A 21195-nucleotide genomic window follows, 5' to 3' on the forward strand; every position below is an offset into this window, starting at 1 on the left:
AACGATATAATAGAACAACACAGTATAATAACACCTCTCAATTAATTAATGTAACAACACAGTATCCTGCCTACGACGCCATGTTATATAACCTGCAAGTACATACCTTGATGTGACACTGTAGAATAAGCTCATCCGTGAGTTGCCGTATAGCTTATATGTCATAGCACCGAGAAGCCAATAAAGCTGTGAATCCTATACTGTTAATCTGATAGCTTTAATACCATGGCGAAAGCATCACTTACCTCGACTTCTAGTACTAGCGTCTCACCATTGCCTTAGACATCGTTAGGCTACATAAGACCTCAAAACACGATTACACACCGTATTCATATTACTAAGTTAAGTTCCATATTACCCACAAATGAAGCAGCGACCCTAAATGAAGTGACACCTCTGATTCACATTCATATTACTAAGTTACTCAATCTATTACATAAGTTTGCACTATGACTCAACAAGACTATATTAATGGTATCAGCATCGTAAAAATAACTGTAGATTTCTTCACGTTAAACTACCTAGTGGTGTAAAAGATGGGCTTAAGATAAATGCTAGTATGAACAATTTTAGGTCAGGTTCAGGCCTGCCAACTCTCACGCATTGGGCGTGAGACTCAGGCGATCACCTCCAAGGAAAAAATGAAAATGTATGAGATTTTTGCCCCAATTTCCACAATTTTATATATACATGTACTATCATTGATACATCAATTGCCCCAAAACCAAATCTCAAGCATTGTCCCACTCTTGGGTTGGCAGGCCTGGTCAGGTTTCCAAAAGCTAGATTCATATTTTGCATTAATTCAGACCAGTACAGGCAAGGTCAGCCTGTCTTGTGTGGAAGTGTAGCGCACTGCAGCTCTGTGCGACTAGTTTTTGTTTTGCTGGTTTCTTTGATCTCTCAATAATTTTGGTAGAAAGCTATTGTGATAGAGCCTGCTGCTTGTTTGCACTGAGGTGGTTTGGCTCAGACACAGCTCTAATCTTGATAATTTTGTCTGGTCGATTCGAATGATTTTGTTAGAGCAGGGTGGGTCTCTTCCCTCCTGAGGATTCTCATCAGCAGATGTAGTCATTGTTGCTGTCTTTTTGTTGTACCGAGATAATATTAAGTTTTTTCATGGCATCGGTGATTGTTCTAGTTTCTTTGTTTCCTGCTATAAACCTTAACGCTTGGTTTTGAACCTGCATTACTTGGAATCCATTCCTTGGAAACATGTCTATTTCTAACCTTTTATTAGTTTGTTTGTGTAAAGTGTGGTACTTGTAATAATAAAGATACATCCATTGCTGGTAAATATTGGTACTAATTATAGCCTACAATGTTCACTAGTGTCTGAATCGATACTAATCAACTATATTACACAACTAAAAAAAGCACACAAACAAAACAGTCAAAAATAGAAGAGTATGATGAAGCAATTTTAACACTGATGTATGTGTAGATGTGGAATAATTGTGTATAACAAGATTCTTCTACAAAGGTTCATAACAACTGTATTGGATATCATAATTGTCATCTACTTGAGTTGTAAATTTTAAGTTACTGCTCAATACAAGACTTGGCAATGCATTCTTTAAACTTAATGAGAAAGCCAGAGACAATGGATTTCACTAGAAGAGGTGCCACTCAAGTTTAAGTCAGAACACAATTACAAAATATAATTGAGATTATATAAAATGTAATCTCATAAACCGTGTTTTCAAAAATAATATCCTATACGTGCAATATGTATTTAAGCAGCATTATAGGCTGACATAATGCTATGTCATCTTGGCCGACTCACCCTAAATAAGTCAAAGTCGGCTGAATGACTCGGCTTTTATTAACTGTTTGCCTCGAGACAACTTGTCCAACCGTGCCAACTCTCCCTCATTCGAATAAAATGAATACGATAGAAGACAAGCATATCTAGTCATAGTACAGGTATACATGTATGTGTCCGTGAATAGCTTTTTCTTAGTTGCATACCAGTTGAAAATTAAATGGGTTAAGTCAAGGCATACATGACAAAAACATGAATGATAAGCAAAATCTATTCATTTGATAATGTATTATTATGGTGCAGCTCAATGAACCCTTAACTTCCATATTCGCATGTGTTTGCGAGTTTGAAACAGAAAGCATGTGCTAAAAATTGGACTAGTAACCTGAAAGAATCATTTACCCATATCAGCCATTGTGAGTAATTTTGTAATCCAACCTTGCTATTGTATTTGTATTATAGTCGTTGAGGAAAGCTATTGATAGCCAACTAATACCATATAGAGAGCTCCATCAGACTAGCTGCTTTGAGGTTTCAACTTTTAACACTAGCCAACATGATTTGTATTAAATAAGAGTAGAATAAAAGTGACTGGTTTTGTGTCGGTTGGCCAACATATGATGAATTTGTTTAGTTGGATTGAGTTGTATGGGTGAGTTGTTTCATTGAGGCGACTAGACTATGAGAGCCCTGGAGGTGGGACAAGATGACCAGGACCCCTATTTTTAACCTTTCACAAACATGTACAACATAGATGTAAATATAACAATTTGCTGTAGATATGTATAGCATGAGCTTTTGTGTCAAAATTTTGGGGCTGAGCCACTTCAATCCACAAGCAGTTCACAAGGTTATTTATAATCAGTGTCATTGCAACACTATCATATAAGAAAATGACAGTCTGCGTTACAATACATTACCGGCAGCACATGCTCCAGCCAAGTCTTGCATAGTGTCGAGGGTAGCCACGGGTGCAATCGTTTTTGCAGCATCGGGTGTCATCTTTCCATTGAGCTCCTTCTCATGTTTGTCTATAGACACCCTTGAGTCGCATGTGTTATCGCCATTATTGACCTGAGTGTCCACAAGGTTGTTACAAAAATTGTGAGAAGAGTTTTTATCGTGTGGCAAAGATTGGCCTTTGTTGGTATTCTTGGCCTGTACCAGAGGATCGCATTCACCGTTTTCAACAATATTGCAAAGTGATACCTTGTCAGTTGTTTTTGAAGGCATTTTCCAATCTGAACTCACTTTTCTATTAGGTTCTCCAAAGGGTAGAGAGAATCGTGAACGTGTAGAGCTGACGGAACCAGGCTTTTTGGTTAGTCTCTGCAATTGACCAGATGTTTTATGTAATCGCTAAAAATGCAGTATCGGGCACAGAATCTACAAACCTCAACTTTTGGAGCAAATTTGGAAGAAATGTATATATATTTGTTAGGCAGCTGCTAACAACAAATAAAATAACGGTTAAAGTTTGCAGCGTTATACAGACAGCATTGCATAAGTTTTTCAAATACTGCAGGTTATTTATTCCATTTTGCATACTAGAGAATGTTTGTTAGTTTCTGAAGCCACAGACATCAGTCATTGTTAGGAAAGTCAGGCAGGATGTCGAACTTCCAAAACCAAACCACAATCAATCCTTTGCCACCAATCAAACTACTGGTAGTTTTCAGCTAAATCAATCATGTCTATTTAGCATTAGTCAACTTTCAGTTAGCCATCTATGATGAAGCAGTTCACTGCACCCACCAAAACACTCAGTTACGTGATAGTTTTCACACTGCACCCACCAAAACACTCAGTTACATGATAGTTCTCAGGCGTTGTATATATTAGCTTAACAGGTTGGATTGTTAATCACCCGATTTGAGCTAGCTATCCTTTACTATATTAGTTAAGCTGTTACCTGACTTTACAGGAAACCTAATTCCGTTAGTGGATCCTATAACAGCATAAATTTAATTTAATTCCATCAATTGATTATTATAACAGCAGAGGGTACTAACTACCAATCTACTTATACATTTGGTGCGGTGTGTTAGAAAGACACTCAAAACCAATCTAAGAATTACATAATAGGTGCAGGGAAATGGCTGCCAGGAATTTCCAGACTAAGAATGGTAGCCCATGCTCATAACAATTAGTAGGAGCTGGAACAGTCCATGTCAGTTGGACCTTAAAGCTGTCAAACTAAAATGCTAACTTCATGGCTTCATGGCTTCATAGAATCTAGCTCTGACAGGAAGCTCAAAGGAACAAGCAGGGAGTAATGAAGCACATTTCGTACACACTTGAGATGATTCTCAGAACAAGGTATATTCAGGATGTCCTTGGTAGGTAGATTGTCCAACTGGAACTCTACAGTCTTCTGCGTAGACAGGAACATTGCATAGTGCAGGTATACTGACAACTTATCACATGACTGGATAGTTATTAAGTGAACCTCAATCGAATGCAATATCATAATTATATGGACAGTCAGATGCTGACAACTTGTCACATGACTTGATAGTTATTAAGTGAACCTCAACCTAATGTATTATCATATATAGACAGTAGGCAATTGCATGTACATTGTGAGAGTAGTCACCATAGTAAGTAAAAACTATCAAAATGTTAATAATCATACTATCTCCGGGAATCAGAGCAAGCCGCAATAACAACTCTTATAGCCATAGTAGCATAGTAATAAAATACATTTGTACTGGCAATTACTCTACAAATCAAAATGCAGCATTTTTGTTTGACAGTACTAACCTTGCAGTCAACTGGCTTCCACTTTCTGTTGCCATTAAGCATGGTTCCTGGAGACCAACCAATAGAGCTCTGATCACCTCCTAGTTCACTTGTTGCAACTCCTGCAGCAACATACAAACCAATTTTACTATACCCTATTCGTAAAATTGATAAAGATATGGAAACCGACAAGTTGCGAGTTTGTGTGTACAACAGCAAGTTGTCTGAGAGTAATGAAAATTTAAAGACTACTGGAGGTTATACAGTAAATTATGCCTTTCCTCAAGAATGAGATATGAACTTAAAATTCTGTGAAAGACTTTGAAGACTTGCCCAAAAAAACTTGGCTGCGTAATTTCGCTTGGTTTCACCCAATTCCAGTTTAGACAGGAATACAAAACTTTGGTCGTTATGTGCCGGTTACCTTCTCAATGGAGTACCAAAGTTATAGTTTTTGCGATATGCTGAAATACTGAGGTCATTATGTGCCGGTTACCTTCTCAATGGAATACCAAAGTTACAGTTTTTGCGATATGCTGAAATACTGAGGTCGTTATGTGCCGGTTACCTTCTCAATGGAATACCAAAGTTACAGTTTTTGCGATATGCTGAAATACTGAGGTCGTTATGTGCCGGTTACCTTCTCAATGGAATACCAAAGTTACAGTTTTTGCGATATGCTGAAATACTGAGGTCATTTCAAACAAGATGAATAATAAAAGATCGTTGCAGACCAAAAATTAGTTTTTAATAGCACACAAATTAAACTTTTGGTAATAAAGGCTCAGAAATAGACTGAGTTAGTGATCCAGGTAGGTGCTTACAGTCTCAACCTTCACCCTAGGCCAGGGCCTGCTGCTGTTGCTACTGCAAACCAAGAATATCGACTTAATAATAAATAATTTAATTTGATTTCAATCGATTCCAAGACTGCACTCAATAAAGTCTATATTTTTTGTGACTGCAACCTCATTTTATTGAAAAAGAATATAGGCAGCCACATCGATGATGGAACAAATCTGACCTTTCATTTACATGCATGCCTGTGTAAGTACTCTGTACTACTGTAATAACACTAAGTACATCTGGGGGAGGGTTAGGGCTTAGCTCGGCATAACAAAACTGTTAAAAATTATGTCACAAATATACTCCCTAAATATATTGCTGTAACCTATTTGTGTAGAGGTTGAAGAGAACTTGGAATTTGACAGTGATAAAAGGTGATCTATCAGTTTTTTCCGTTACTTGAAAAATATCACGTTTATGAGAGAATGTGAAATAAAACAATTTTCTCTATTTTATTTCTGTATATTTCATTGTATTATGCAAGCTTGGAGCTTTAAAATGATACTCAGTTAAAAAGGAATTGTGCTATTGAAAGTCCTTTTGCAGTTGATGAGAAGTTGTTTATATGGCCTGTGTTCCACTTTTCCTGCTTTATATACAAGGTTAGGCTTCAAAGTGTTAATGACTCCGATACTATGATGTGATTTGTCCATGGTCCAGTCATTTTTAAGATTAAAATCCATGGTCAAGCAATTTTTATACAAAGTAACTAAAAACTCCATTTACGAGGTAACCTATTACAGTTTCCAAAATAATGGTAAATAAAAGAAATTTTATAAATTGTGTAAATCTTTAAAAAAAAATTGGGTGTAAACAACCAGAACACAAGGTATAAAACCAAACTAACTCCATAAAAATAGAAAATGCAACAGTGATTGTAAGTTTAATGCAAAAACAATTACCAAAACTCATGCACATATTAGCTGCCCTTTTTCTGCTAATATTCTCATGTTGAAAATATTTCAAGTTGGATTCAATAAATGGTACTTAACTGCAGCAGAAAATTTTATTTTGTGAAATCATAGTTTGATGGTGCCACAATATTGATAGCAAGCTCAACAAATAAAAACAAAAACTCCATCAAAGCACAATTACAGCCCGGAGATACTTATGAAGCTCTTGCTCTGGCAGTCTTCTATGACAAAATAATTTGAGTGGATATAAGAGTGACGAAGCTTTGAAAAAGACTGACGAAGAATTATCAGAAGGAACCATTTTTGCACTTCTGTCCTAGTATATGGCAGAAGCTGGTAGAGCACCAGAAGATGTGCTAGTGTCAGTATTAGCGTTTCCAACAGCTAATGAGGCAAATACAGAGATGTAGCTTAGGAGATGAGAAAGAAAAAAATTGAGGACAACAAGAAGAGAGAGGATGGAGAGTAATAAAGAGAGGAGAACAAGAAGAGAGAGGATGGAGAGTAATAAAGAGAGGAGAACAAGAAGAGAGAGGATGGAGAGTAATAAAGAGAGGAGAACAAGAAGAGAGAGGATGGAGAGTAATAAAAAGAGGACAACGAGAAGAGAGAGGATGGAAAGTAATAAAGAGAGGAGAACGAGAAGAGAGAGGATAGAGAGTAATAAAGAGCGGAGAACAAGAAGAGAGAGGATGGAGAGTAATAAAGAGAGGAGAACGAGAATAGAGAGGATGGAGAGTAATAAAGAGAGGAGAACAAGAAGAGAGAGGATGGAGAGTAATAAAGAGAGGAGAACAAGAAGAGAGAGGATGGAGAGTAATAAAGAGAGGAGAACAAGAAGAGAGAGGATGGAGAGTAATAAAGAGAGGAGAACAAGAAGAGAGAGGATGGAGAGTAATAAAGAGAGAACAAGAAGAGAGAGGATGGAGAGTAATAAAGAGAGGAGAACAAGAAGAGAGAGGATGGAGAGTAATAAAGAGAGGAGAAACATTTTAGAGAAAAAAGAAGGGGCAGATGAAAGTAGAGAAGGAAAAAGCAAGGATGAGGTTGAGAATCAGGAGAAGGGGGTGATGTAAACACATTGTAATGCACATGTTGAGTCATCTCTGTTTGAGGCTATGTTTGATTCTTTCGTTTTAGAATGTAGTGATCAAGTTTATCATTTTATTAATAAATCGTTTACATTGAGATGAAACGTTTAGCCATGTTTAGGCTGTTTTCTGTAACCAATTTGTCAGAATATTTGTTGTATTTCACTCCTTCTCAGCGTATCATTGCTATAAGGCAACTAGATCGATGACTGCGCGCACCCATTGATAAGGAAACTCTGAGATGTCTCATGTCACTAGTATACTTCAAATGAAATGTGTAACTAACACCAAAGTTATTCTTTCAACAACAGTTTGACCTTAAGGGTAAATATCATTACTTCATATTTTATATCATTAGCACAGCTTTTCTACTTTTGTATTATTCCCTATCGCAACCAGAAATTTGGTCTTTCAATTGTCATAATAGAGTGAAAATGGCATAATGGCGTCAACAAAACTTCAGTACAGCCCAAAAAGAATTGGCATGCTCCACATCCCTTCTCACACGGGATGAGTCGCTTGTGTTTCACCTTTTCTAGCACACCATATGCCTAGCACTAGCTAAAGAAACTCTAGAAATATTTCCTCTCATACGACTGGCTCGGCTGTATATACCATTCTAGCGGTACCAATGGTTATAATGGTCAACTAGTCATGCTTTCATAACCTTTGCAGTAGGTAGGTGAATGAGATAAGACTGCACAATTCGGGAACCACCACATCGACTGGATCAACAAAATGCATAACCTGATAATGTTGAATGCTGGGTAACGCAAGCAAAGCTATGTGATTGATCTCTCCTAGTACCTTTTCCTTGAGGGCATCTTAAGATGTGTGTAAGCCTCCTTCTCAGCCGAGCTACAACGGACAGACAGAGAAAGTTACATGTAGTTGCTGCATGTGCTGCTTCCAACTGCCTTAAAAACTATCACCAAACTTTTTGGTTTAATGCCATGGCTTTTAGTAAAGGGCTTTGGGATGCCTAATTCGTTAATTAAGCCATTCTCAGCTGTCTTCTCACAACAAGCTAAAAGCAGAAACAGAATGTAGAACAGAAAAGATAGTGTAAGTTAGGCTTGCATTTGTCATGTTCAGACGTACGCGAGTGTTTAGGTATGCCTAGAAGGTTGACTAATTAAGCACACATCTTTTGAACTGTTGCAAACTGTAACAAATAAAATACTTATAGTAAATCTATCTACATACGAGTATAGCTATTGTCAGTAAATGATGTATGTACCATTCGAAAGAACATACCTGTAGGAGACTAACTACACCTACACATGCAAATGGTGCAAGTGCCATCTCTTACTGATGTACGTACCATTCAGGAGGACATAGAAACAGAAATTTGCTGTATAATTAATGGCTAGCAAAAAGTCAACTGCTGTGTAGACTTTATAGTCCTTGTACTGCGTAGATCCATCACGCTTCTCCTTATTGTAATACTGGTAGGTGAAGTATACCACCTATAATTAGAAACATGTGGATAGAGTGGCTATGCGTGGATAGAAATGGGAGCTGGAGTGACTATTGTTTGGTGCAGTAGTTTCACTAGAAAGTGCCCAGTAGCCTTAGTGTAGTGCATAAATAGGCTCAGTCTGTAGTAAGAAACTGAGCTAAAACCTTCAACCCAATGAGGTACAGGAGGATGTAATTGTTTATTCCTTGCTTGCTACAGATTGTTGGATGCCAGGGAATGCTTTCGAAAAGTAATTAGTCAAAAAGGATGTTTATAACTTATAAATATTCCATCAATTTTGCTATATTGATTTTGTCTGTAGGCGGAAATTTACTTTCGATAGTTATAAGCTAGACATGCGCTAATTGCATAAGTATGCTCTACAGATGACAAAACAGAACAGCACACTTGCATGTCATCATTCTCATAAGACCTGTGCAATCCTCTTATAATCGGAGACTTGGAACTTTCTAGAATCATGAATGTAGTTGTTCAAACACTAAATCTTTTTAAAAACAGGACTGACAAAACTGGTTAATTATAACTATATCCGAGTGTATGGTAACAGAATTGTTGCTTTAATTATCAAAAGACTTGGTAGCATCCTAACATTTTAGTAAGGATCGGTCCTCACTATAATCTTTACTATAATAATAGCCGTGTCTATCCGTCAGTCCAAAGCCTTGATCGGAGATTTGGAAAATGACAGCTCCATATGGGATTCAAGCCCATGACTATATTTAGCTTTGTTGAACAAGATCTTAACACCTACACCAATCGACCAGCATTCACTGTCGGATAACAATCTCTCACAGTAGTAATCTAGTCTCTCACAGTAGTAATCTAGTTTCTCACAGCAGTAATCTAGTCTCTCACAGTAGTAATCTAGTCTCTCACCGTAGTAATCCAGTCTCTCACTGTAGTAATCTAGTCTCTCACAGTAGTAATCTAGTCTATCACAGTAGTAATCTAGTCTCTCACTGTAGTAATCTAGTCCCTCACGGTAGTAATCTAGTGTCTCACAGTAGTAATCTAGTCTATCACAGTAGTAATCTAGTCCCTCACGGTAGTAATCTAGTCTCTCACTGTAGTAATCTAGTCCCTCACGGTAGTAATCTAGTGTCTCACAGTAGTAGTCTAGTCTATCACAGTAGTAATCTAGTCCCTCACGGTAGTAATCTAGTCTCTCACCGTAGTAATCTAATCTCTCACAGTAGTAATCTAGTCTCTCACAGTAGTAATCTAGTCTCTCACTGTAGTAATCTAGTTTCTCACTGTAGTAATCTAGTCTCTCACAGTAGTAATCTAGTCTCTCACAGTAGTAATCTAGTCCCTCACGGTAGTAATCTAGTCTCTCACAGTAGTAATCTAGTCTCTCACCGTAGTAATCTAGTCTCTAACTGTAGTAATCTAGTTTCTCACAGTAGTAATCTAGTTTCTCACAGGACTGCCCAAGCACTAGCGAACATAGTTTACTATTTTAGAAATAAAACAGAAAAGTGCTATTCACTTAAAAATATACAACACAGCTTTCATAAACTTTATGCAAAGGTATTTGCAAATGCTTTAATTACTATTGCCTTGTTGTCAATAACAAACCCCAAAAAGACATTTTGCTGTGATTTGGCCAGTACCCGCTATTAGAGCGAAAAAAACAAAATTACCTCTGATTATAATTATTATTTTTTTCTCAAAAGATTTCAATCCTATCATTGTATCTCCAAGTAAAACGTAAAAAATAGCTATGTGTGACTTTACTATACATTTGAGCTTTTTTATAGAATGAATCAAAAGAGCTCGACCTTCTATTTAGATTACCATAGCTATAAGTATTTTCTCATAAGGGACAATTTCAACCAACTTAAATATTTTCAGTAGCAAGTTCTCTTCCAACTTTTGCACCAATAATATCCTTGCCATGGGAAAAAGCCGGTTTTCAAGCTTGTACTAAGCTCTTTTGAATGTCGGGTTGTACAGACAACTCCAAGCTGTCCATATAAAACTTTTACTGAGCACTGTTTTTATGGTTGATTATCTCTACACCACACTAGTATTTGTTGTAAAAGAGAAGACAACTCTCAGTAACCTTTTAAGATATCCCGCGTAGCATCCTTAGTATTGTATGTAGAGGCATAAATAATCAAGCTTTGTGTGTACATACTGTATACCTCTGAGTGATATAACTTCTGTCATCAAAAAAAAGTACACATACTCACACCTGCACTATTTTTCTAATCTCATCACATTTTCTGGCTAGTTGAAGGCAGCCTTGATAATTTACTAAACTATTAGGGGGAGAGTGGTAATTCTACAACACCATACATCAAGCTATACATGAATGAGTGAGCTAATATAGCTGCAGCTAGGCGCAACTTTGACTATCGGTAGGCATGAACACAGTTTACAGATTACCAAATTATGGTTAGTGGGCTTTTTTAGAGCTTCGTGTTAAAAGTGTTTTGAGACATGCTCCTCAATTTTTTTGTTTTGAAACTTTTCATGTTTTTAATGTCAGTATGTATAAACCGGTGGGCTAACTGCTTGCACACGTTGTAGAAAGTGTTTATGCCTGTGTCTTATAGGTTAGCTTCTTGCTCTACCCCCCTCCCTCTTCCTTACCATCTCTCTTTCTCATCTCTCTGCTCTCTCTCCTTATCTTCCTTCCCCTTTTTTCTCCCTCTCTCTCAAATACGATGAGAGTTGTCGGTCATTTAATGTAACTAATAGTTACTATAGCAGACATGACATCACTATACACAGTCAAAGACATTGTTAAACTCAAAAACACTAATACAGTCTGCTAGATGACTGCAGACGAATAAATGAATAGTTTATCTTTCGAGTAAATGAAACACGCCAATAGCCTATAAATATAGTAATAAAGGTAACGTACAAACATGCAAATAACTCTGGGTGTGACACACTCTCATGCTGTATGTTAGATGTGATACATTGTCCTTCCATAAGTGTGTGCAGAATTGTTTTGCTAGGAACTTACGCTAGGTGTGACACAGACAACAAAGAATGCCGATATGCAAACTAATGTAACAGATGTTTGAAGTCTGTCTCGGTTCCTGTATTCAGCATTCGAGGCAGACCTGCAACAGGTGAATAATGTTGCAGCCTCACCACTAATTTATTTATATGAGTTTTTACAGTACACTTCAAAATATATTTAGTTTTTCAAATATTTTTCATGACAATAACTATTGTCCTGAATATTATACTATACCAATTAGTATATAAATTATTGATATACATGTAGCTATAAAAATTCAAATATAATATTTTCATTCTTATTCCATGTCACTTTTTGACAGTGATCAGTTTTGGCTGATGTTTTTTTAACTAATTTTTGTCATGACTGTCTGTGGTAATTTATTTATTCGTTTAACCCTTTATTTATTTTTCTGTTTTTTTGAAATAATTAATTCACTTATTTACATACTATTTGTTCAATTGAAGTAAAAATTATAATAAAAAGTTTTAAAACTATAATATAAAGTCTGAAGAAAAATAATTATATTTTTACCCCAACAATTCCCGTTTGTTTTTGTTTTACAAAGTTTTTTTTTTAAAAACCTTAACTAATCAATCATATCACTTTGTTTTTTTCTTTTGCCTTTGCTTAACTCAAGGTTCAGTTTACTGTTGTACTGATTAATATAATGTGAGGCTTTTTAATATAAAAAGTTATTTATAACATATGATAAAAGGACAGAAAGTATTTACTTTTGAAAACGCACTTTGAAACATTTATAAGATTCATACAAAGGTTTATATAATAAACCATTTATAGGGTTTACACAATGATTTATATGATAAACTATTTATAGGGTTTATACAATGGTCCATAGGATAAATCATTTATTTGATTAACCTTTTTATTTGCTGCCCTTTTTATGATTATTGTATAACATAATTGGGCAAACATTTATGTTTGAAATGAAAGTATTGCCACAAAAGTAATAAAAATGATAGCCTTCAGTAGCAGATAACTCCAATACTTAATGAAATATCTAACAACCTCTACTGCATCAAATATCAACAGGAGAACAATATTCAATCTGCAGAATGTAAACAAACCTCGACGAGAGTTTCAGTGTAGGTACACTGAAAATAAATTTGTTGCAGATTAATATGAAAAATATGTTAGTTAAAGAAAGGATTTTTGACTTTGTAATAAATATAGTTGCTTCACTTTATGAGCAGAGGCTTGTATGCAGGAGGCTTTTAAAATATTGAATAGTTTTATCATGGCGTAGTTGGATAGCGACATGAGTCAGCAGTTACCTTTCTATTGCCGAGTGAGAACAGAGCTTGCTAATGAGAGCGACGACAAGCAAACCAGTGATCAGCATAGGAAGGCCTTGTATAACCACTATAGATATAGTCTTTGGATTGAAATCACTTTGGGTCTCATCTTCAAACAGGCCACGCATTTTGTCAAACCTGAAAATTAAACAAATCCACCAAAACGAAATCTTCCTTCCGAGTGCAAGTACCCTCGGTAATCTCACAACACATATTTAGAACTTGTTGCATTTACAACTTCTACTTAAACAAAACACCTTGACTTAGTAGCAAATGAAATAATATTCTGCCCGAGTCTTATACATAATTCCCTAGCAAATAGTCAATAAAGATGCCATAGAATAGGTGGACATATTTATGGCTTACCTCGTGACCATAAAGGAAGGAATGTTGATAAAGATGGAAAAGAGGTAGACTATGACTAAGGTGACGTTGACGACAAGGGTGCTGCAGTGCTGCTGGTACCAGAGAGGTGCATAGACGGCTATACACCTAGAAATTGTCATATGATGTGGCAGTAACAAAGACATTATATGATAAGCTTCTACACAGTGATAGCATAGTGACACCCCCCCCATGTGGCGCTGCAATGCCATCATGAAAACAGCTGTGTCACTCTCATTCTATCGGGATTCAGTGTCACAGTTTCAAAGCAAAACACCCGCGCGAGACTCCGTCTTTGTGCCATGGAAACGGCTTAAGCGACCAACGGCATCGCACTTGTACCTGCGCATAGGTCTTCCTTTCCTGTTGTTTCATATGCAGACATACGCCGTGACATAAGGCGTCACACAACCATCGCTCTACTATATCACCCTATAGAAACCTGATCAGCTTGTCAGCCCAGTGTAGCGCTTCCACACTGGCCCACCCAGGTGTCACTACACCATCTCTGTATGGAAACTTATTAATAATCATGATGGGAAAGTGAGGCATCAGACATTTAGCGCTCTTTAAATACTAAGCCTACTTAGACTAGCCTTTTACCAGTACTTGCTAAGATTTCCAAGTCGGTATAATTTATTATACACTTTATAATTATTACCATTTTTACTAACTTTCTAAGGCTTTAATTAAAAGTCCTTAAAGCTGAGCATAGAGTCGCGAATCTGACAGGTTTAAACGTTTCTAAAAACAAACAGTTTCTGTTTGAAGACGGATTTTCAAAGCTATTATTTGTATTACACTATTGGGTTTCTCCAGGCTTATCTGGCTTCTTATAATAGCGGAGTTGTCACAACTGGGCTGATAGGGAACAGCGAGTACGCCGCCAACTTATTAATTATATATACATTTAGAAAATTTCAACAACATACTAGAATGGATAGGGAGAGACAGGAGTAAAAAAAAACTTTCCATTTACATCTGCCGATAGTCTTTTCTCTTACTAAATACTTTCTTCAATGTGAATGTTTAGTGACTCAGCCTGGCAAATAACTGGTCTTTAACAATATGTAACTAATAGCAGATGTGATTCGCATGAAAACACTGGAATGTTATAACTGATAACTCTGCAGGAAGGGAATCCCTGTGAAGATGGTTGGAGGTGTTTCATGACTCTGTCCACACATGACTTTTAATGCTAAACCAAATACTAAAGGCAAATGCTATTTTATGCGATAAAAGCTAGTTGTTGGAAACATACAATAGCAAATTTGTGATGAATATATGGGTTCCAAGGAAACAAACACGTAAGGAGAGATTTGTATGCGGTGTAACTTACCCTATAAACATTTTTTGAACATGAATTTGCTAAAAACTCAAAGAAAACACAAACATGGATGTAATTTTATTTGCCATTCACTGTTGGCTTAGCACTGAATGGTAATATCTTACTTAGTCCTTTCCGCATATCGTTGTTCGATAATATAGCTGGGCAAGATATTGGTGTTTGATATAAAGTGCAGTAGATTCCTACTTTTTTAAAAATCCACTACACCTTATACCAGACATCAACGCATGTGACGTAGGTCATATGCAAAAGCTTCTTACAATCCGCATAACTTTACTATTTTTAATGTTATTAAATTCTTCTTTTAATATTTTGTCACATAATTTAATGTGCTTTGGACGGCATTGATCCGTAATAATAAAGTTCATATAATTTTATAAAGAGTAAATTTTTCAGACTATAAGATGTATGAGTGTTTTGCCCAGGCAAAAACTCTGCAGTTGCCTAAAGCTATGTATCGTCAGTTCATTATAAAATCAGGTAGGATTCCTAAACACCTACTTGTTTAGCATCAGAGACGGGCACAAACTTAAATTTAGATAATGGTACTCTTCTGTCAAATAAAATTGTATTACGAAGAGCGGACAAAAGTATTTTTATTGTTTACCTGAAGGAGCTCATAGCCACAACACACCAGTTGGAGGCAGCGAAAGCAATATTAATAAAGTGCGGCAGCAAATAGAATATGGTATTAAACGGCTGACTCGCTGTATTTTCTTTCACATCCGTGTTGTCTATTACCATTTTGGCCTTGACCAAATACTTGAATCCATTGAAAATGCACATGAAGAGCAGGGCCTGTAACAGTAGGTAGTTATTGGCAGCGGATGACAGGTAGGAGGCAGTACTTGCTGGTAGCAGGTACCAGGTGCAAGCAGTACTGGAGGTAGTAGGTCTGGGTGGTAGCGAAAGAGGCTCACGGAGAAATACGCAATAGGTAGCAGGAAGCAGGGCCTGATGAGCAACCCTGCTATGGTTGCTGCATACTATTGTTAGCAAGAACTGAAAGGTACAGGTGATTGGGTTACATACAGTCAAGACTGGCTTACTCTTTTCATACAAGTGCTAGTTCATTTATTTCTGTTATTTTCACAGATGCACTGGTTTATTACTATTGTTATTATCATTTTTGTTTTATAATTATCATCATTGTCAAAGAGCTAAAAGAAACTTGTATTTAGGACATTTTTTGACAGACAGTTTTTGCAGGTGCTTTTGGATTCCTTATGCATTCCTTAGATGGTACTCATAAAAAATATTGAAAAACATTTATCATGAAATAAAGTTGGTGACAAGCATTCATTTAGTTCATAAACTTGGATGTATCTGTTATGTACCAAATGTGTTCATAAAGCAAGCATGATAGTCTAAAAATATTAGTGTTTATAAAGATCCCGAGCTACAGCATTTAACGGTACGTCACCATACATGGGTTTATTCACCATCAACAGATCAAACCTAACCAAGCTATCGTATATCATCGTTTACTCCTAATCGAAACAAAAACTACCGCACTGTACTGAAATTAGGAGGGTATACAATGGAAGTCTGAACTCCTCGTGTGTACTCAGTTGCTACACCTATACTACAGAGTATTTGAAATCACCATAGCCCTTGTAGGCGTAACACAATAAATCATAATTTACCTGAGGCAGTCACCCCAGGGATGCAAAAGCAAGAGCATCTTTCCAGCCAAGTAAAAGAGTTGACAAAAATTAAATTTTGGTACATTAGACTATTTTAATGTAACCTGTGTTTTGTTGTACTGATTTGAGATTAGAGCTATCAATGTTCCATAATGCAAACCAAACTAGTTTTAAAGGCTACAAAACTAATTAATGCTCCAACTTTCTGATCCTGCATTAAAACTATGACTGAACTTGTGGTGTTCATGAAATGTTTACTTGGTGAGGAGGATGTTGCGAGATACCTGCAGTAATAACAAAATATCTCGGTATCTCACAATGGTCACACTACAGCTTAAAACATCATACATCTAGACACTAAACCTCTAGACACCATACCCCTAAACACTTCACCCCTAAACACTACACCCCTAGACACTACACCCCTAGATACTACACCCATTCATTACACTCCTAGACACTGCCACACAAAACACTACACTCCTAGACACTGCACTTCTAAACACTACACCCCTACATTACACTTCTAAACACTAGACCCTAAACACTACACTCCTAAACACTACACTCCTAAACATTACACCCCTAGACACTACAGCCCTAAACACTTCACCCCTAAACACTACACCCCTAGACACTACACCCCTAGATACTATACCCATTCATTACACTCCTAGACACTGCCACACAAAACGCTACACTCCTAGACACTGCACTCCTAAACACTACACCCCCTACATTACACTCCTAAACACTAGACCCCTAAACACTACACTCCTAAACACTACACTCCTAGATACCACACCCTTAAACACTACACACCTAGACATTGCATCCCTGTGTACTACACTTCCTAAAAACTACATCCCAAGACCTTACACCCTAGCTGCCATACCCTTAAACACTACACCCCTAGACACTACACCCATAGACACTACAACCCTTGGAACAGCACTGCTTTTCAAACTGGTGCTTGCGACAATTTACTATTTCAGATGGCCGCTTTTTGCACAGATTAAACTGCCCTTTGTTAACTTAACACAACATTACTTTTAACATTGTAATAGCATTTTCTATAACTTGCTGACTCACATTCTTAATTAAACTAAATAATTTCATCTTTTTTTACATTATATTTACATTATATTATATTTACATTATATTTACATTATATTTACATTATACTGGTTGAATTCAATCAATTCTTTATCTGGTCTTACATTAACTGGCCTGCCTAAGATTATTTTTCATCATTTTATTTTACAATTCCACATTAAAGAATCCGATATAAACACCCTCAAGTATTTTTCAAGGAAGGTATTAGCTGACGCAATCAATGAGTGACTAATGTAAACTATAAACCCGACAGCGATCCATAGCATATGGAGCCATTGCATGTCTGACTCTTGATAACTATAGATAGGTAGAGGAAATTAAAAAGCGGCCTGTCCCCAGAGAGTTTCAACTGTCCATTGACAATGTGCTCTACTGTCAATATAACTAGCAGCTAATATAACATATAGCTAGCAGCTAATCTAAAGTGACTGCTGATCAATTGTATTTTGTAAAAGCTGCTTAGAAATGTCGGCCAGTCTCATCATATTTAATTAAACTTGAGACACAATTCCTATATTTTAGTTTAATAATATTGACTTAAATTGGATTACTCTAAACGCTAGACCAGGAAGCGCTGTCAGATGTTTTAGGTTGCATACCTAGTGTGATGGTCATTTTATGTGTGTGTACTTTATATACATAGATTATTAGCAAAAATCATATATTTTATTATACCCTATAATTATGTCTTATGAACTTTTGCGCTTGCTGCTGTGCCAGTTTGTGAAGAAGCGAAGCAGTGCCTCGTACTTGAACATTAATTCTTTTTGATGAACTGTTATTAGTTATCATCACACGTGCCACCCAGGAGCAGGTCGCCCGACTGCAATAATTTATGCCACAATAACACACATAAAAAACCTTTGTTACAGGTATACGGCGATGCATCCAAAGCTACACAGACCATTTGAAGCAAATCCATTTTTACAGCACTTTTACGATATAGCTCGCTTTACCCCAGCATCCTATAACCCTAAGAGAACCAGATTTGTTTGAGAGAACTTTGTTTCATACAGTTCGAAGGGAATTGTGGGAGAATTGTCTTCATTAAAACCTTTATAACCCTTTTGTTCAATTCACTCAATAATTCCTGATTTCTGTATTTTTATTTTGTTTAGTTTGTAATGAAAAACATCATTTAGTCGATGATTACTACAGCCAATAATGAGCTACACATACAGCTATACGTACAGCTATACGTACAGCTATACGTACAGCTATACGTACAGCTATACGTACAGCTATACGTACAGGTACACTAAATTTAAATATTTAAATGGTTTTTGCAAAGGTTTCCTTATCAAGTTTAACTTATAATATCATCTTCATTGTCTATGAGGCTGAGCCGCTTACATCAGATCGAGGCAACAATATTAGCCTTTGTCGTAGAAGTCGATGATCAAAAATATTTTTCTTGTTAGCTCCTAGATAACATGTAAATTAGGGTTGTTACAACTAATTTACACATACGTATTGCGGACAGTTGTAGTAGATGCCGCAGTAATATAAGGTAATACAGTCTCACAACATGAATAATAAAGTGCAATTTGCACTGCACACAGAAGTGCAGCCAGTCAATAAGGCTTGTAAGACCATATTGTAGAAAGACCAAGTATGATATTATAAGTTACGCTTGATAAGGAAACCCTTCCGAAAACCTTTCTAGTATCTTTCAGAACTTGTCTTTCTCGATATAAAAATACACAAAAAAGCGAGCGGTGATTCTTTGAGGCATTTAGTATTGTAAACATCTAACAGGCAAGCTGAGAGCAGTACATATAGACACGCAAAATATAGTATATAATATATATATAATATATATATATATATGTGGGTACAACTTTGTATTGGGATTAGTAACCATCGACTAAATGATGTTTTTCATTACATGCCAAAACAAAATAAAAATACAGAAATCATGAATTATTGAGTGAGTTGAACAAAAGTGTTTCAAAGTTGGTAAAGTAATAGCGCTGCAGAAAAGTCAGGATGGTGAACTGTAGGATATTAGGCAATTTATACTAACATAAAGATTGATTGTTTCTTACATGTTGGAAAATGTTCTCCTTGAACGTATTTTATCATCATATTTTTATGATTTGAGTTTTCTCAAATAAAAATTTCAATACCTTGATTAGGTGTCAAAAAATGATGTAATTTTGGTCTCGTCTGAAAAAGAGTAAAACTAATAATAAGAATGATGAAGAATAATAAGAATGATGGAATAATAATAATAATAATGATGAGGAATTCTCGAACACGGAATAGTACCAGGTTGGCTCAGCCGCAGGTCTTTGCAGGCTGTACAGTCGCTGGCATAACAAGTTGATACAATACTTATTAGCAAAATAATTAAAAATATGCTATTTTTTATAGCAGCTAAAAGTTTTCAACTGATGGATGAGCTGGCTATGTCAAATAAAATGGAGGACTGTACTTCTCACGCTTAAGAAGAAGGAGATATCTACTCACCATGAAATCGGCAATGGCTAATCCCAGAAAGCATCTGTAGACAGGAAGCTTGCTTTTTCTGATGATGGCTGAGAGAGCGATTATGTTCATGATATTGGCAAGCATTCCTAAGATGCAGACGATAGTGAAAGCTACACCAAGGCTAGGATGCAGGAAGTCTCGAGTTTTATGATAGAAACCCATGTAGACTCTCATAGCCTCATTTGTAGTCGTTTCATTGATCAGATTAAGGTTCGACATTTTGGCTGACCGTTTTTTACTATTAACTTTTACTCTGAGCTATACTTAACACTGCTAGACCAACTTAGAAACCAAGGCGGCGGAGAGGAGCAAGAGTGTCACCAGTTACTCTATCGGGAGGTGACACGCTGAAGCGAGTGTTTGATTTACTGAAATCGCTACACGAGCCGTTACCACAGCAATGTGACACGCGAAGTGGTCAGCTACGAAATACACTTGACTATTTGGCAGCCTCACAGTTCGTTTTACGAGTGAGTGCAGCAACTCTCTGCGGAGTATTAATAGTGTCCAATTAGCTGCAAAGAAGCCATGATTGATGCGCTAGGCATAAGATTACGCATCGAGCAGTTATAGGTAAACTCTCAAAGACCTTATAGCCAGGCAATTGACAAATGAGGATATTAAAGAAATGACTGTTCCAGTAGATGGACGCCCACTCTCCTAATGAGTTTTCTATCAAAGCTTTTAAATTCATGGACGGCTGTCAAACAAGATAACTGCTAACTGCCATGGTTCGATCAGTGTTGGAAAAATACTACTAAATATTGGGCGAGAGAAAGAGAGAGATTATATATATTTGGATTGAAGTCTAACTTATCCCTGTTATTACCGCTATTTCTACACGCTATATGCCAGACTAAAGGCTGCACAACAACATGTCTAACTTCAAAAGCTCTGCTATTACTTATAAAATCTAATCCCTAGACACTATAAAATGATTAAATATGCCATATATAGTTCTAAAACCACTACGCACTCCTAATTGTACATGTACACCATCGAATCATAACATAGCTAAATTCTGTCAGATGTGCCAGAATATAACCATGGATGCTGGCTGTTTGATTTACT

The 21195-nt window shown here is 36.5% G+C and overlaps 1 protein-coding gene across 1 annotated transcript; it reads right to left on the minus strand.

The window, feature by feature from the left end:
* Nucleotides 1-1492: 1492 nt before the first annotated feature.
* On the minus strand, nt 1493-20343 carry LOC137399751 (mas-related G-protein coupled receptor member A6-like). Its single transcript, XM_068085968.1, has 10 exons — nt 20104-20343; nt 15477-15667; nt 13504-13629; nt 13117-13275; nt 11822-11921; nt 8686-8830; nt 8109-8219; nt 4532-4632; nt 3681-3716; nt 1493-3097 (listed from the first exon to the last, which is right to left on the minus strand). The coding sequence occupies exons 1-9, from the start codon at nt 20341-20343 to the stop codon at nt 3687-3689; spliced, it is 1203 nt and encodes a 400-aa protein (XP_067942069.1). The 3' UTR covers nt 1493-3097; nt 3681-3686.
* Between the last annotated feature and the right edge of the window lie 852 nt (nt 20344-21195).

The sequence above is a fragment of the Watersipora subatra genome, chromosome 7 (assembly GCF_963576615.1).
Source record: "Watersipora subatra chromosome 7, tzWatSuba1.1, whole genome shotgun sequence".
NCBI lineage: Eukaryota > Metazoa > Bryozoa > Gymnolaemata > Cheilostomatida > Watersiporidae > Watersipora > Watersipora subatra.